This window comes from Pseudoliparis swirei, chromosome 11 (genome assembly GCF_029220125.1).
Source record: "Pseudoliparis swirei isolate HS2019 ecotype Mariana Trench chromosome 11, NWPU_hadal_v1, whole genome shotgun sequence".
Classification (NCBI taxonomy): domain Eukaryota; kingdom Metazoa; phylum Chordata; class Actinopteri; order Perciformes; family Liparidae; genus Pseudoliparis; species Pseudoliparis swirei.
This window is the reverse complement of record NC_079398.1, coordinates 18,530,858-18,549,613: the sequence shown is the minus strand read 5'-3', so window position 1 is coordinate 18,549,613 and position 18,756 is coordinate 18,530,858. Positions and strand designations below refer to the sequence as shown.

Here is an 18,756-nt window from a genome sequence, read left to right as displayed (position 1 = left end):
AAACAGTGCTTTTCTTTACAAAATAAAGAAATTTCTAAGTGACTCCAAACTTTTGAACGGTAGTGTACACACACACATACACACGCACGCTTCACTGGATATTCCCCTCTCTCCTACCTCAAAGAAAAGCATTCTGTTTCTCATCCTTGACCCACCGGTTGAGTTTTCGTGTTCATTAGAGACGATTATTGTCATTATTGATTTAATTTGCAAGCTATTTTCTCAATTAATGATTTTGACTTTGACGTCTCAAAGCAATGGGTAAAAAATGCTCTTTAGAAATTGCTTCTTTAAAAAAATACAAATAATTGTATCTGACCAACAACCTCAACCTCAAAGACCTTCACTTTATGAGGCGGTAAAATCCTCACATACAAATGAGAGGCTGGAATCACCAACGCCATGACCAGATTACGTCATATTGGGAGGTTACATTGGATATTTTAACCCTCTTGTCATGCTTTACCTTAAATTACCAGCATTACTCGTGAATACAGACTTTTCAGATCGGTCCTCACACGTAACCATAGCGACGTGTTGTTGTGTAAGTTGCTGCCGATGTGTGCGTCGTGGAGCGTCAACGATGAGCCACTCAAGGACTTTAGCTCCAGCTAGCCTGCGTTAGCCGAGGCCAGCGCGGCGAGCGGACGCCGTTCGGCCGGCTCCACTGACGGCGTCTCTCTGCCCCGCCCCCAGAGCCCCCACGGCTTGCCCCTGAGGCACGGCGGCAGCCCCAAATTCGCCGTGAAGACGAGGCAGGCCTTCTTCCTGCAGACCACCGGCCTGACGATGATGGCGCGCCGCCTCTGCTATGACATCATCCGGCCGCGGTACCTCGCCCGGCACCCCTACCTCCCCGTCAACACCGCCGCCATCAAGGCCGAGTGTAAGTGGGCCTCTTCTTCTTCGGACTGTGTCATCCATTTGTTGTTGTTGTTGTTGTTGGAAACCAGATTTCTTCTTGCAATACATTTCCTCAGGTGCCCTGCGGTCGCCAGAAGGACCCAAAAAGCCTTCGTCACTGAAACCCGCGGAGCGTAAACCTCTGGAGTCCGTGGTTCGGTATTTAGGTGAGACTGCATCCGTTAAATTAATATTATTTATTTATACAGGACTGTCTCAGAAAATTAGAATATTGTGATAAAGTTCTTTATTTTCTGTAATGCAATTAAAAACAAAATGTCATGCATTCTGGATTCATTACAAATCAACTGAAATATTGCAAGCCTTTTATTCTTTTAATATTGCTGATTATGGCTTACAGCTTAAGAAAACTCAAAAATCCTATCTCATAAAATTTGAATATTTCCTCAGACCAAGTAAAAAAAAAGATTTATAACAGCAAAACAAAATCAAACATTTGAAAATGTCCATTAACGCACTCAGTACTTGGTTGGGAATCCTTTTGCACGGATTACTGCATCAATGCGGCGTGGCATTGCTCCCCAAACCATCACTGACTGTGGGAACTTCACACTGGATTTCAAGCAACTTGGATTTTGCGCCTCTCCAGCCTTTCTCCAGACTCTGGCGCCTTGACTTCCAAATGAAATACAACACTTGCTTTCATCTGAAAAGAGGACTTTGGACCACTCTGCAACTGTCCAGTGCTTCTTTTCCATAGCCCAAGTCAGACGCTTCTTCCGTTGTCTTGAGTTCAGAAGTGGCTTGACCATGGGAATACGGCTATTGTAGCCCATTTGCCGGACACGTCTGTGAACAGTGGCTTTTGATACCTGGACTCCAGCTTCAGTCCACTGTCTTTGAAGCTCCCCCAAATTCTGGAAGCGACTCTGCTTCACAATGCTGTTAAGGCTGCGGTCATCTCTCTTGGTTGTGCAGCGTTTCCTGCCACATTTCCCCCTTCCAACAGACTTTTGTGGATGTGCTTTGATACTGCACTCTGTGAACAGCTTGCTCTTTGAGAAACTTCTTTTGTGTCTTACCCTCCTGATGGAGGGTGTCAATGATGGTCCTCTGGACAGCAGTCAGATCAGCAGTCTTCCCATACTTGTGATTTAGTTTACTGAACCAAGCTGAGTGTTTTCAAGGCTCAGGAAACCCTTGTAGGTGTTTCGAGTTAATTAGACGATTCAAGTGATTTGTTTAATACCCTACTAGTATACTTTTTCATGATATTCTAATATTTAGAGATAGGATATTTGAGTTTTCTTAAGCTGTAAGCCATAATCAGCAATATTAAAAGAATAAAAGGCTTGCAATATTTCAGTTGATTTGTAATGAATCCAGAATGCATGACATTTTTGTTTTTTTAATTGCATTACAGAAAATAAAGAACTTTATCACAATATTCTAATTTTCTGAGACAGTCCTATATAGATATAGTTATAGTTATATATATATATATATATTTGTTTTATATATATATGTTATATAAATATATTTATAATATAAATTTATATCATAAAATTATATATTTATACAATTATATATATAAATGTTTTTATGTTTGTGTTGTTGGCTCCAAAACTAGTGGATGGATCAGAATTGGCTTTATTGGCCACATGCGTGTATTCTGACTGGTTAAACTTAGGCTCTCCATCATTGGATCTCTCTCTCTCCCCCCCCCCCCCCCATGCAGAAGCTCACCCCCGTCCAGTCAAACCCGCCCCGCCCCCTCGCGGCGCCTCCATATCGTCCGCCAGCCTGACGCCCATCAAGTCGTCGCCCATCCTCAACAACGGCTCGCCCACCATCCTCGGCAAGCGCAGCTACGAGCAGCACAACGGACTGGACGGTGAGGGGGGGCGAGCTCACTGTGCTGTTGTTGTTGATGTTGTTGTTGTTTTCTCTCTGAGCTTCAAAGTAACTCAATGAACTCCACGCGGTGAAGCCTGATCTTCTTCTTCATGATGAAGGAGCTTTTTAAGCTTCTCCTCTTGACTTTGTCTTCCACTATTAGTTATTATAGAATATTCCAATACTTTAAAACGTCTCACTCTGCTTTTAGTTGAATAATTAGCTTGCTAAATAATATTTAAAAACCAAATTCTTGGTTGCTTCAACAACAAGACTTTTATAGTAAATACTTTGCTGTAGTTTACTAGATGAAATAGATCTTAAAGTAACTGTTCTTTGTTTACTTGGATCAGATCTACGGAATATAAAGCCGTCTGCCTCAGCGGTACATTATAATTTACTCATTATTATTTTATTCCTTTTATATACAAACATGTTATTTATTTATTTTGCACAATTCAAACTATAAAATAAATTAATAAATCACAACAGATATAAATGAATATCACAGTGCAGGAAGAGACAACAAGCCAACTAGATGCATTTAAAGCCTCGACCTTTATAATATACAACATATTACAAACTTTTAAAAGCAAAATTATATTCGATGAAGGAAATTAGGGCTGCAACAACGAATTGATAAAAATCGATTATTAAAATAGTTGGCAACGAATTTCATTATCGATTCGTTGTGTCGCGCGATTATTACGGCGCTCAATAAGTCACGGAGTATAAACAAAGTTGAGTTGAGCGCAGAGCGGCGCAGGAGAAACAAGAGCGGAGGGAGAGAGAGAGGAGAGACTGAACGCTGCGTTGTGAGAGCCAATCAGCTCTGAGCTGCTCCTCTGTTGATGAATCTAATTGGCTGCTGCTGCTCACGTGGCGCTGGAAGCGGAAGTCATTCACGTAGTCGGAGACATTCACGGAGCTGAGTGCGCCTCCGGGTGACGTCATGACCCCAGACACCAGGGCGCTACATGTCACGACGTGTGTGGCATTTCCACAAGAGTATAACATAGAAAACGTGGTTATTTATTCCGTGGCGGATAGCGGAAAATATTTTTCCATGGAGAAAGGCAACGGAGGTAAGCCCCGATACGCTGTGAGCGCTGCGCTGCGCGTGCAGACATCATTTAACGGAGCGGAGCAGCGCGTGAGCTCTGATCGCTCTTTTAATGAAGTATCGATACTAAAAATATGCTAAATCACATCGTTTTTAACGTACGGGTACTTTGTTAGTATCGCTACACCGTGCAGCGTGACAGCAGCAGATGTAGCGGACTAACATTCAAGCTAACCTAACTTCCCAAACGCTGTGGACATCTGAACGCTGATTGGCCGAGACGCGACACGTCCCATCAAAGATGTTTTATTGTGAAGAGCACCACTTCACATTTTTTCCGCGTCTCACTGCAATCTCAACGGCAGCGGGCCAGGTGAAAAAAATAATAAATCGGAACGCGTCTCTGATATTGGTCAGGGGGCCACATGGGGACCACTGCTCAGGAGAGGAGAGCTGTCAGTCTGTTGGTGACGGTTCATCACCATGGTGACCAGTGAACAGGTTCATCACCATGGTGACCAGTGGGTCTCCAGGACCTTTCCATGACTTTAAACCAAATTTCCATGATTAAACATTTTGTGAAAACTCTGTCTATACGTGACAAAGTGAGAAGATGTAGTCTTTAAACTAACAATGAGAATTCCAAAGCATACCGTATATATACCGTGTAAATTAAAATTTTAATAAAACAAATTTGCATTAGTTTTCCAAATATTTTGGGATTTTATTTTTTTCAATTACTTTTCTAGGCCTGCTAATAGCCATTTAAAAATTCCATGACTTTTCCAGGGTTTCCATGACCGTATGGACCCTGTTTTGAATAAAGGGTTGAAAATTAAAGTTTTTTTTTTTTTTAATCGATTAATCGATAGAATAATCAACCGATTAATCGATTATCAAAATAATCGTTAGTTGCAGCCCTAAAGGAAATTACTTGTAGCTGAAGTGTTTCTATGTTTTTATGAGCAGACGGGACCCTAAAGGCAGATTGGACCCTTTAGGCAGCTCGTCGTTTAGCTTTGAGACTTTTTAATTTTGTAATATTTAACGCCATTGGGACAAACTATAATGCGTTACATTACACATGCATGTTAAAGCTTTTAATGCCTTTTTTAAAACATGGATTATTTGAATATTTAAATCCGGCACACACCGCCGAGATCCACCACCGGAGGGCGCCGCATTTGAGTGGGGGTCTTCATATTTTTGGGGTAATTTCCCACTTTTCCTTCTCCCCTGTGAAATGAGACAGGGGGAGAGACAGACTGAGAGACCAAGAGAGAGAGAGAGGGAGAGCAGGAGAGCAGGAGGATCGGCCTTGCTGCTTTAGCTGGAGGCTACAGTCGTACGTTGTCATGGTAACAGGAGGAGGAGGGTTGCTAAGTGTATCCTGAGGGAGAGCTTCTCCACTGGTCTGAGCCCACCTCGGGGCTGGGAGATTAAGGTTGGACAGCTCATAGCTTTTAATTTAACTTGCCAATTTCTAAAAACAATCTTGGACAAATGAAGTCAGGTGCTTAACTTAGCTTAGCTTAGCATGAAGACTGAAAGCAGGAGGAACCTCGCTCTGTCAGAAGTTTCTTGTTTATTATTGACCTCGAGTGACGTGAACGTTGACGAGCTCCGATTGGAAACGTGGAAGGATATATACATTTATATCGGGGTGAGACGGCTCGGAGAATAATACAGAAACGAATGAATACAGCAGTACTCTATTAAGCCACCAGGGGGCAGAACACGGCATCCTTTAGTCGGTGGATTCGTGCATCATTTCATCTGCTGTTTTCTCTCCCTCTCATCCGCAGGCTCTAAATCCAAAATCCTGGCCCCGCAGTGGGACATCATGGCCAAGCGGCTGAGCGAGGCCGGCCGCCCCTCGGTCTCCATGCAGGACGAGGTGCACGAGCTGGACTGAGCGCCCCGTGGGGCCGACCCCGGTGAGGTGAGGTCATTCATTTGGGGCCCTGTCGCCGTCGTCTTGTTTATTCAGGGCGACTGTGGATCAGAGGTTCGCAGTCAGGCGGTTCAATCCCCGCCCTAGTGTGTCAATGTGTCCTTGAGCAAGACACGTGACCCTGAAGTGCTCCCTGTAGGTGGATGAATGTAACATGTAGAGTGTCTTTGAGGACCTTTTTTAAAAAGCGCTAAATGATTTAAATGGATTATTATTATTTATTCTAAATTTTTTGCTTTAAATTGACATTGTTTGTGGGTTTAGATCTGATTTTGTTGAGGTGGGTTTATTTTCCCAGTTGGCTAGTTGGTTGTAATTAGTTGTGTATATTACGAAGGTTTATATCATATTTTGTCATCATTTTTAACGAGCTCAGACATCGCCTTCAGCTCCTAATCCTGTCTCCTTCGCAGCAGAGGGCGGCAGGAAATGGAAACGCCCCCTTTTCCAACCAACCACAGCCGAGGAGACGACGCCATTGGTCTTTTTTTTTCTCGCGTCACGCCGCCGAAGACCGATCGATTTAAAGTTGTTTAAAGTCGACGGCTTCGGCCCGCCGAGAAGACGAGCCTGACTGTACAGGAACTGTGTTATTACTTTACGTTTATCTCGTTATTACCGTTGTTGTAATTATTGTTATTGTTATTATAATTTTTTTTACCAACTATAACTCCGCTTATTTTTTTTGTTTGTCGATCAAACGATGGAACTCGTGATGGTTTCATGAAAAACTGAAGGAGAGAGAGAGGGAGCCCCGTGTGGCCAGAGGGCGGAAGGACTGTAACATAAGCCACTTGCATCTTTTCTTTTTTTGTTTGTTTTTTAACAAAATTAAATTCAACAAGGAGACAAAACTTTTATTTCAGCGAGTTTAACTCCTTGTCTTTTTTTGGAGGGGGGGGGTTCCGATAAATTTGAATGCTTTACCCCCCCGACCCCCCCGAGAGAGGTTTAACTTATTGAGAAAGACGTGCTGTTTTTTCTACCTTTTTCACAAGTAATGCATCAATGCTTAGATAATGTAATTAAAAAAAGATAATTGATTTTTTTTCTGCCCCTCTTCTGTTGGTTTGTGTGTGTGTGCACAGAGGTGAGCGAGGTGGTTTCTGACTCACACAGGTATGCAAACAGGGTATATGCAAACTATTCCATCCCAAATTTGCTTCTTATGTTTTTTGAACCTTTTCAAAAGAACTCTCAGAATTTGAAGACGTTTAAATGGACAAACACAGCCATGTTTTGTAAAGCAACCGTAAGAAAAAGAAAAAACCAAAAATCTGTGTTCTGCTTTCATGTCGATGTGTTTGATCTTTTTTATTTTATGTTCAGTAGAAGTTTGTCTTGATATATAAACATCGGTCGTAGGTCGGCACGAGAAAATACACAAGTGTACAAAACGCCTGCTGACGGTTCTTGTTGTTGCATCATCTCCATTCAGACATCGAGCTCGACGGGCATTCACACTCAAACGGTCGTAAAACTTTATTGATAATGTACCAATGAGCGCTCTTCATGGGGAAAAATCGAGATGAAACGGTCCAGTAAATGGAAGAAGATACCCAGCTGGAAAATAAGATGAAACGGATGACACATGTTGCATATTAAAGAGGTAATATAGAAGATATCTACACGCTTTAGATATGTTATGAATGACATCCAGAAGACAACTTTAAGGAAATATATTCTATTAAATATTTTTATATATATACAAATATAATTATATTTATATAGATATTAAAATATATATACATAAGTATTTATATATATATAAAAATATACATAAGTATTTATATAAAAACATTTATATATATATGAGAAATATTTATTTATATAAATATGTATTTATTTAAATTATAATTATATTTTTATATATATAATTTTTTTTCCTGCACACAATTTGGTGGTTTCTCTCTGTTCTCTCAAATTCACAAACTGTCAAATTGAATGCAAAGACTCTGCGTCTGACTGCTTTGTAGTCCAGGCTTTGTCTACTATTGGAGTTCAGTTCATATTGTTGTTCTTAGGATTGTTTGAGCGCTGGAAAAACTATTTATATTATCAACTAGTCCTTAACCATCGATAAAAGTCCTCTGCTGCTGTTTTCAGTTCCAGCCCACTTATCCCTCCTCTGTAAACTTTGTTTAGTGTCCACCTCGAACGCATTTAAAGCTGGAAGCGATGGACGGTCAATCAGGGTCGATTTATGAGTTTCATATTATAATACATCAGCAGGTTGAATCCTTCCACCCAATGGACTCGCAGCATCGGAATGGGCGGTCCCCTCGTTACTGTCATCTTGCACCAGTAAAGTGGTGGAAAGTAATCATTTTTGAGGTACTTGTACTTTACTTGAGTATTTTCAGTAAAATGCTAATACTTTTACTCTAGTGATATTTTAAATGCATGATTGTTACTTGTGGAGGGGGGATTCCTCCACGGTGGGTTTGTTCCTGATGATCTCTGTTGTAATTATTAGGAATCATCTAAACATAAATGTAAACAACCTATGTTTACATCTCCAACACTACTTCATGTCAGAGTAGAGTTTCTGCACTCTTCTGGATTATGTATATATATGTGTGTGTATATATATTAGGGCGGTCAATCGATTAATTTTTTTTAACTAATTAATCGCACATTTTGAAATTCATTAATCGCAATTAAAAGTTAAAGTTAAAAGTTCATTCTTTTTAAAGACCAAACTTCACACAGAGCTGTGTTTTCAAAGAGGCTCCTACCTATAAAGTGCCAGCGAGGTATTTAATATTGTGGATGATAAATTGTTTCTTCAGTGAAACATCAGATTAGTAAAAAAAAAGAAGTATATTGAGACCCCATTGGTCCTGTCATCTTTAACACTGAACAGCAGCAGAACCAGAGGCCTTGGTGACTGACTGACATTCAAATGTGTCACGTTAACCCTCTGGAGGCTGGGGGCATTTTATACATTTTACAAAAAAATGTAAATTCACCTTTTAAAGGCGTTTTGATGTGCCACACCCCCACGTGTTCTACATCAAACATTCCAGAACAATCTCAGCTCTGTTCAATGAGGCTCATTGTACTGGTGCCGTGTTCTCTGCTCTCTGACTGACAGGCTGCTAATGAGCCTTACCTGTGTGGTGGGAGGTCCTTTGTGATTTACTGAGTGTTCATTGGTTGTTTTTTCCCCAAAATGTTGACAGACAAACGGATTGACCAATCACGTTGAAGGTTTCGTGTGACGAGTTCTTTCCGCGCCGCGTCACCCGACACGTCGCCCCTCCGTTCCTCTGTGTATCAGAGGGGGAGACGGGAGGAAGGAGCAGGAGGAAACCCGACTGATTCAACCACGAGTTAAACTGATTTATGCTCCTTATTTTCACGGAGAAATAATTGTTTTAAAAACGGAAACAGTGTTAAACCGCACTGCCGCGGTTTGACACTCGGTTTGAGTGTAAAAACTTCAACGAACACCGGAAGTAAACAAAGTTGCGTTAATTGCGTTAAAATATTTTAGTGCGTTAACGCGGCCAAATTAATCGCATAGATTAACGCGTTAACGCTGACAGCCCTAATATATATATATGTGTGTATATATATCTACACATATATGTGTATATATACACACATATATGTGTGTATATATATGTCTATATATATACACACACATATATATACTGTGTTTATATATATGTATGTAATATCTCATGATATTTTCGTTTTCACTCCTGGCTCCTTCCGAGAAAGTTTTATGAATTAAAGCGAGATTATTTTGGGCGCAGGTGTCTCCTCGCGTGTGTCACTGGATACGTGTGAGGATTCACACTTCTGCTTTAGACCCTTGAAGTATTCATCCCCTCCGGAGGCCCAGCGAGCGTCAACAGGATCCCTTCATCAGAGGTCGTTTGGGGAAACGGCAGAAGAGTACAAACAGTAAATAATGAGTCCATCATATAATTTATGGGTTAGATGAGAATACATACATATGATGTCGTTTATTTAATATAAAGTGAAAGCTAGCAGTGTGTGAGCTTTAGAGGGGCTTCTGGGTACATTTATTTTTGGACTGTTTTTCCTCAACTTTAACTTCATAAATGTCCTAATATTTCATGTTGAATATTAAATAGGTTCCGCCGTGCTTACAATATTAATTTAATCCTGTTTTACACCCTGCGCATCCACATAAGGGGAAAGGGTGCGCGCGCAGATGCAAGAAGCGTGTCTGCGCGCGAGCTGCTGCTGCAGTCAAGTAAAAAATGTGTCAATTTCCACCGGACAGCAGGAACCCCGCGGAGGGGGAGGAGGAGGAGGAGGAGGAGACGCCGGTGCTCAGCAGAGGAGCCGCACACCGACACCGCGACGTCCAGGAACATTTCCCCGGGTCGATGCGTCTGATCCGCCGGCCTGCATCGCCGAGGAAGACGCCGCGGAGCTCCATCTGAAGGTAAACATGACATGATGAAGAACCTGCACCGAGGAGAGAGAGAGACGTCCCGGTGTGTCGGTGAGCTGCTGAGTGATCACGTGTGTGTGCTGGTGTCCTGCATATGAGCAGCGGGTTATCCTTAAAGCCTTACAGTGTCTGCAGGTTGTTGTTGTTGTTGTTGAATTACATTACATTCCCTGTAATGAAGTAAAGTAAATAGCTGCACGTGCAGAGTTGGAACACAACATGCATTCCTCTTCATTTGGCAGATTTTATTTGTTCTTATAAAATTGGGACAAGAGCGGTGATGTAAACTCATACACATGAACCGAGGAGCGTGTGCGTGGGTGTGTGTGTGCCTGCATATATTAAAAATATGCTTGGTAAGGGATAACCGTGCTTCCAGGTCCCCTGCGTCAAATACCAGAGGAGGCCCAGCGCTTTGGATAGGCTGGGTACAGCACTGTTGCATCATATGCACTGATCTTAATTTATTGCCATATTATTATTATTTAATGAGCTGTCCTCCCCGACTGTAAACATGTTGTGAATTATTGTAGAGAATCGGCCTTATTGGGTGTTTTTGTTTTTTTAACAGTCAGTATTAAGAAAATAATAATTTTGGGATTTGGCCCTCCCGCCCCCAACACATTGTTTGGGGGGGGGGGGGGGGGGTCTCCATTGGATGATGGATTGAATGACACTATTCGGTCAACAAGATATTATTTTATTTTAGATATCAGTTGTACACATTAATATTATGGACCTATTAATACCTCGAGCACCGGCCTTCACAGCAGGGAATCCCACAAATGATCCCATGACAGGAGAAAAAACAATATTATCCACCTCACCTCAGGTTGTTGTCACCTTGTTGTGGTGTTAAAGCACTCATGCAGGGTTTCCAGCTGCTCTTCTTATGATAAGAGACCATGATGGGAGCCGATCAGGTTACAGGGATACAAGATCATCGGGGAGAGGAAATACAAATGTTCCTGTGTGTGTGTGTGAGTGAGAATGTTCAAAGATATGTAGCCACTGATATAGGTCACTTTTCTGACATTGCATTCATGATATTGCAGTATGGAAATGAAAAAGATATGTCTGAGGCAAAGAAATTAACATCAAACCATATTTCTAGGGTTTGGATTCATGCTGACATTACATTGTTCCACCAGAGAGGACTGTTTATATATATATATATTTATTTATTTATATACACACATATTTATATATATATTTATTTATATACATACATATTTATATATTTATTTATATACATATATATATATATACGTATATTTATTTATTTATATAAATATTTTTATTTTGATATTTATCCTTAATCTCTCATCTCAAATTCTCTAAAACAATTTAAATATCTAATAGTAAATTATTTATTCTGATTAAATATATTGGTCTTGAATTAACCAATTTTTATTTTTTTCTAAACATTTTTAAAAGTTACTTTTATTATTTAGGTCCACACAAAAACAGCACGCTAAAATATGTCACTTTGATAAAAGCCGGTGTTTTCGTCAGAGGAAGCAGCGAGCATCAATTATTCATGTTCACGTATTGATCTGAAGCTTCTTTGTGTGAACACACATCGACGTGCACACGCACACCTCCCTCTCGCTCTGCAGCTGCGCCCACCTGACCCACACCATGGCGGTCAGGACGGAGGGCTCAGCCGCCATGTTTTAGGGTCTTTACACCGCAATGAGCGGAGGAGGAGGAGGAGGAGGGATCTTTCAGAAAAGTGAGTTGTGCTGCACGGGTTTGTTCGTTTTTTTTATTTCTAAATTTATAATTAACAGTTTGTTTCTTTTTCAAAACATTTATCAACATTATATAGCAAGAGAAAATAGAGAAAAACAGTAAATCCTCTTATTTTTTGGAAGCAGTAAACCTTAAAATATGGAATATTTCTACTTGACAACTCAAACATTGAGTCGTCTGTGGAGCCACTTGTCAGACACCCTGAGAACCTGCAGTGTTTCTGCTGTCCAGCATCACGTCGCCGTGGTAACCGGCCTCGTGAACCGCTCTGGCCCCCGCCCGCCACCCTCCAGCGTGAGGTGACCTTCCCGAGGGATCGTCGCCAGAGGGCGGCGGCACGCGGACGAGGGATTATGGCGGTATGCGAGGTCGGGTTTCCTCTTTCATCGAGGAGTCCGAGCTCACAGCTGTCGGCTCAGGAGAGGCCCCTCCGTGTTGTTGTTGTTGTTGTTTTATCTCGACCTTGGTTGACTGCCATACCGGTGTGTCTTTAGCTCTCTGTGGGTCTACGCAGCGAGCGATGGCGGGATCGATACACCGGCCGATGAGAAAGACAACAACAACAACAACAGTCAAATAGCACCCAGTGGGTGAGCGGTGCGCCCCTGCTGAGGCAACAAGTCAATCGACATGGACACACACACACACACACGGATACACACACAGGGACACACACACACATGGACACGCAAACACACGGACACACGCACAGAGACACACACACACATGGACACACAAACACACACACACACATGGACGCACACAAACACACACACACAGACACACGGATACACACACAGGGACACACACACACACAGAGACACACGGACACCACGCACACACATGGACGCACAGAGACACACACACAATGATGCAGGCACACAGACACACACACACACTTTTGTTGCATCTCGTCCCTGGTAAACATTTGAACCGTCCAAATAAATCAATCAATGTAACCCCACATGTCAACATGTGATGACATCACCGTATAAAAGCTTCAGGATGAATGAAACTGTAGTTTCGTGCTTTAAGGTCACGTTTCAAACCCCGGTTCTCGTCTCCTCGCCTGGAGACGTGACCCGAGGTTTCAAGTGTCGTTTCACCGCAGTATAAATTCTCTGTTTTCGTCGGCGATCCTCCGGTTTCACGAGGTCAACCAATCCGCCCGACGCCCCGTAAAACGACGCCGGAGATTTGTGAAGTAATCCGAGCGAGAAGTCGAAACGAGTTCCAGTGGAATGGAACCCGACACGCGGGCCAGAAGCAAGACGCCGAACACACGTTATGGGTCAGGGGCGCCTGAGGTTAGAGGTTCAATCCCCGCCCTAGTCGATGTGTCCTTGAGCAAGACACGTCTCCTCAGCTGTTCCCTGGAGCTGCGTCTCCGGCGTGTGAATATAACATGTCAGATAAATGTGATGTAGTCACGGATGTTCGCGCCAACACTCTTTCACCAGAAAGTCACTTTTTAGTTGTTTAGAGAAGAAAAAAACACTTTTTTTCAACTATTTCTACAATTACAAGTTGACTTTTTTTATTTGACCTCTCCTCAAATCTCCTTTTAATAATATTTATTGAAATCTTTACATTTTTTAAATATTATTTTCAGCTCATCTTTATTGCATCCAGTCTTTATGCTCCAAAGCTTTCGTGAATCACTTCTGGTTGGATGGGAGAGGAGTGAGAGATGGGATGAGGAGTTGAAGGAGGTCCGCTGGCCCGGTACCTCGCACCAAAACCCTGGTTCTGGGGGAGGTGTGCTGATCCCCCGTGGACTCACTCTGGAACCCGGCCACCCTTTTGAGGACCAAAATACTCTTTAAAAAAAAAAAATGCTTTTGTTCTTCAAACAGGCCTTCTGTAGTCCTCCCCTCTCTCTGAGCTCGTGTTTTACCTCCTCGACCTTTGACCTCCTCGCTACGATCCCATTTGACTTCAGTGTTTTACTTTTTTTATTTTTTATTTATTGCCGTGGGCCTCCTGACATCTGACACCAAAAGCCCGAGTGAGGATTTGGAAAAAGAGCACATGAGGTAGGCGGTCAGATGATAAAGTTATATACTTTACATAAGTCGGTCAGTAAATAGCATCGAGTGCCCCCCCCCCCCTCCCCCCGAGCTCTAATTTCATCCCCCGCCTGCCAATCAAAGTGTTTTTATTGCCTCTCGTGACCCGAGATGAACTTTTCTGGAGCCTTTTTAAAGTCGTCGTCCTGAAGATTTTTCGACGATGTGAAATGAGTTCGAGGTCGCTCCTCGTGTCAACGCGCACCGTCGGCTGTTTTAAAGAAAAAAGAGAAGAAGTTTACATCCAGTACTGTTATGTAACGTTCAGGGCCGAGCAGGGACGATTTTAGGGGGCTTCACTTGGAAGCTGTCTCTTGTGAACAAGCAAATTCGAAATACAAGAAATAACCATCGACGTCTCTCTATTCTTTGCATTAACATATATTATTATTGTCTGTTTTTTCCATTGTATGGTATATTTGACACGGTTCATCATTATCTCAGTCAGTGAGTTTACATGATGGTATAATTCGAATCTTGCTTTAGTCGGACTATGCTATCTTTTGGGGGATCTGCTGTTATCCCAATATACATGGCAGTGAGTAATTCGAATCATTGGCCTTTGAAAGCATGTCATATCCGATACGATAGGCGGCGCTGTTTTCATTACAACTCGTGGTGATACAGCCATTTCCGCTTGACCTCTTCACCACCACCAACAACAACATTTCGAGAAAGATGGCGAACAGAGAGCGAGGCAAAGCTACATCCCTCTACTATTCTTTCATGGTGTTAATAGGAGTACAGCGAATGCAAATGGCGCTATTGGCTGAGTTGATAACGGAGAGAAGACGCCGTCGCCAAAGGTACACAGAGAATTTAATTTATCGTCTCTTTCGACTTCCGGGTCACGACATGGGAGGGAGGAGGGCGGCGGGATCTCAAGCATGCGCAAAGACGCAAAGTCCAGTTCCGAATCGAATTCACCGTTACATGCCGCGAGAGTCGAATTATCAACTGGATCGGACCGAGCTATCCAGGGGTGTTAATCGGACCGAAGTCAGACCGCACATAGTCCGACTAAGGTGTTTACATGAAACGGATAATTCGATTTCAGTCCGACTAAGCCAATAATTCGATTGCATGTAAACGCACTGACTGATGGTGTCCAAATGAGCATAAAATATCAGGATGACCCTGAAGGCCTCTTGTGTTCTCAGACTGAATGAAGCAAAACAACAACAAAAATCTTCTGATTGAACCACGAACTGTCGGCAACAATGGAAACAATGGATGACCGAGGGCCCCAAAGACAGAACGTTTAATTGAACTAAAACCCAAAATGACCGGCTGCATCGTTCCCTCACACGGGGAACTCCGCCACTTAAAATGCCACTTACCTTAAAAACACATTAAAACAAAGCTTAAAAACACATTAAACACACATTAAAACGCACCTTAAAACACCTTCAAACAAACCTTAAACACTTTCAAACAAAGCTTAAAAACACATTAAAACAAACCTTAAAAACACCTTCAAACAAAGCTTAAAAACACATTAAAACACACATTAAAACACACCTTAAAACACCTTCAAACAAACTTTAAACACACCTTCAAACAAACCTTAAAAACACCTTCAAACTAACCTTAAAACACATTAAAACTAACCTTAAAACACATTAAAACTAACCTTAAAAACACATTAAAACAAACCTTAAAAACACCTTCAAACTAACCTTAAAACACATTCAAACAAAGCTTAAAAACACATTAAAACTAACTTTAAAAACACCTTCAAACAAACCTTAAAAACACCTTAAAAACACATTAAAACACACCTTAAAACACTTTAAATGTGTATTGGAGGATAAATACTCGGCCTAAAGTAATAAAATGGCGGTCTGACCTCCACCTCTTCTTTCCACTCCTTTCCTCCTCAGACCGGATCCATCCGAGCCTGAATCCGTCCTGCGTGAAAAGCGAGAGGAAGGCCGCCATGGCGACCACCGCGGAGCCCCCGCGGCCCCCCCCCGTGCCCCTGACGACGCTGTCCCGCTGGTACCTCTACGCCATCCACGGCTACTTCTGCGAGGTCATGTTCACGGCCGCCTGGGAGTTCGCCGTCAGCTGCAACTGGAAGTTCCCCGGCGTGACCAGCGTGTGGGCGCTGTTCCTCTACGGCACGTGCATCCTGGCCGTGGAGCAGATGTACCTGCGCCTGCGCGGCCGCTGCCGCGTGCTCCCGCGCTGCCTCATCTACACGGCGTGGACGTACCTGTGGGAGTTCTCCACGGGGCTGCTGCTGCGCCAGTTCGACGCCTGCCCCTGGGACTACTCCCAGTTCCGCTACAACTTCATGGGGCTGATCACGGCCGAGTACGCCGTGCCGTGGTTCTGCGCCTCCTTCCTCGCGGAGCGCCTGGTGATCCGCCGGACGCTGCGGCTCCGGTTCCACGCCGGGCCCGAGGACGGCTGGACGGCGGATGCAGCGGCAGGTGGGAGCGACGGCGACGGGTACCTGAAAGGGGAGTGAAGGAGGGGGGGACGCCATCTGAAGCCCCGCCCACACCTGCACCCCTCCTCGACACGGGCGGCCCTCCTCCGTCAGCGACACACACACTGAGCCGGTGTGTGTGTGTGGCAACGGGAGGCCAAATCGCTCAGAGGACCCAATATGCATCCCATAATGAGCCAGAAGGTCTCAAAGGACTCGGATTACACTTTCAGTCCCTCCCTGAGTGTGAAGACCTCACAACAACAACAACAACAACAACGACGACAAGAAGCAGAGTTATTGTTGTCATCCCGAGGAGGAACACATAACAATATGTCTGTTTTTCCAAAGGTGCACGTCTGGAACAAAACGCTCGCTGCACGAAGAACACGGAGCTGTCAAAATATATGAACACATGTTTTAGTATTAATCAAAGTACTGTAGCCATGTAGCCACACACACACACACACACACACACTGTTCTTTAGGAACACACACACTGTTCATTAGGAACACACACACTGAGGGATGTTTTAGTGAATACCCACAATGCCTAGGGAAAAAATGCATGAAAAAAACGTGTCTTCCAATATGATATTCATCTTTATAAAGCTCATTGAGCAGTCACACTGTACGTCAAACTGGTGTGTGTGTGTGCCTGTGTGTGTGTGGGTGTGTGTGTGTGCGCGTGTGTGTGTGTGTGTCACAGCAGCTCAGGCGGTAGAGCCGGTCTCACGGTCGTCTCCTCACAGCATGTTGAAGTGTCCTTTAGCAAGGCACCGACCTCGGTTCACGGCCTCGCACGGCGGCTTCTCCAACATCTGTGTGTGTGTGTGCATGTGTGTGTCGTCTAATGTGAGGTCTGGACGTTCATTTTGTTTGTTGTCTTTTTTCTTAGTAGCAACCCAAAATTAAGTGGCTCAGTGTCTGGTTTCTTGATTTGAAAATACTTTTCATTCTATGTTTAAAAAAAAAGAAGGTGTTTTAAGGCCGCCTGTTTTTCACGACCTTCCTCTTTCAGTTAGTTTAACGCGCGCGTGAAGGAAACATGATTTAAATGAAGCTTTCCTCTGTGGCGAGTATCGGACTTTGCGTCTCATTTTCTTTCCACCGTTGATGATTTGTGATTCACAAAACTATTTGTTGGGCTTTCCTCTGTGAATAATGACCTCGTGATATTTGACATCTACACTCCACACGTTTAACTGTGACAGTTCAGGTTATATTAGATAAACTGTACGTTTTGTTGTTGTTGTTCATGCTCCTTCAACACCGAAAACATGTGGAATGCAAATAATGCTCATTTCCTTTGGTTTTGTTGATCCTGAGACTTCCTCTGCTGTGCATTCATCACCGGTGCTACCGGATCGGGCCCCCGAAGCCGGTTTCGGAGACGGGCCTCTTTACAGGAAATCCAAGGTACCAGAAGATCGACACAACGCGGGGAAATGGAAACGTGGGCTGATTCCTCAGGACCAGCGTTGATGTTGTTGACTCAAAACTGACAATTCAGCTTTTTCTCCATTTCAAGTGAAATTATGCACCGTCCCCTCCACAAAAAACATAAAAAAATCCACGTCCTCACAACACGACTGGACTACGTCAAGGTGTGACCTCCATCAGTGCTGCAATAAGCATGCAGTGTTCCCCTGCAAGTCCGCAGGGTGGATGCAGAAAGCCGTTTCACAGATGAACTGCTGCCACGCAGTGGACACACTTGGAAACTGCAGCTGGAAAAAGACCATGTTTTATGATGCTTGGACAACAAATAAAAGGGCCCAAAGGTCAACAATCCTTTTTTTAGGTGGGATACAGAAGGATTTTAATTTATTTTCATTATTGTCGTTTTATTTCACACATGAATCAACAGGCTTCAAAGCAATATGTGACCCAGCAATGATTATCAAGCTCAAGGCCGTTAACTCTTTAAACATCTAATAAACTATATTATGAGAACTTGTGTGCAGCCAATGTCTATAATTTATTTACTCTGATGAAGCAAATCACAGCGCCGCATTCCTGGTTTTTGCAATAATTTGTTTGGCTGTCATCATTAATGTTATTAACATTTTATACATATTTTAGAAAGTTCACTACACCGTTCAAACTTTTTTCGCTGTCAAACTTTTCACTGTAAAACATTTACCTTTAAACCGTTTCACTGTCCAACTTTTAGCTTTAACATTGTTCTATATATAACATTTAGTTTTACTACATTCAACTTTTCACTGTAAAACTTTACCTTTAAACCGTTTCACTGCAAAATATTAACCTTTAAAACAC

General features: G+C 42.9%; 2 protein-coding genes across 4 annotated transcripts in view; both read left to right on the top strand.

Annotated features, from left to right (window-relative positions):
- The window catches only part of mta1 (metastasis associated 1), a 32,688-nt gene extending 25,863 nt beyond the window's left edge, over positions 1–6,825 (top strand). Inside the window, exons 14-18 of one of the 2 annotated variants that reach the window (XM_056425802.1) lie at positions 697–886; positions 981–1,070; positions 2,603–2,758; positions 5,629–5,765; positions 6,194–6,825. In XM_056425802.1, coding sequence (XP_056281777.1) covers positions 697–886; positions 981–1,070; positions 2,603–2,758; positions 5,629–5,738 — 546 coding nt within the window. In that variant the 3' untranslated portion in view covers positions 5,739–5,765; positions 6,194–6,825. Of the gene's footprint in view, positions 1–696; positions 887–980; positions 1,071–2,602; positions 2,759–5,628; positions 5,766–6,190 lie in introns of both variants that reach the window. The other variant, XM_056425803.1, reaches the window with a different exon arrangement.
- Positions 6,826–9,762: 2,937 nt separating this feature from the next.
- tmem229b (transmembrane protein 229B) lies at positions 9,763–18,429 on the top strand. Of its 2 annotated transcripts, none has more exons than XR_008833133.1 (2): positions 9,763–10,203; positions 11,832–11,899. XR_008833133.1 is itself a non-coding variant. In XM_056425812.1 (2 exons), the coding sequence occupies exon 2, from the start codon at positions 15,976–15,978 to the stop codon at positions 16,510–16,512; it is 537 nt and encodes a 178-aa protein (XP_056281787.1). In that variant the 5' UTR covers positions 9,763–10,203; positions 15,920–15,975; the 3' UTR covers positions 16,513–18,429. The 2 variants fall into 2 exon arrangements, 1 of the variants encoding a protein (XP_056281787.1); XM_056425812.1 differs by lacking the exon at positions 11,832–11,899 and adding an exon at positions 15,920–18,429.
- Positions 18,430–18,756: the final 327 nt, after the last annotated feature.

What these genes read in the sequence shown, in the direction of transcription:
- tmem229b (XM_056425812.1), top strand. Translation starts at nt 15,976, where the DNA reads ATGGCGACCACCGCGGAGCCCCCGCGGCCCCCCCCCGTGCCCCTGACG.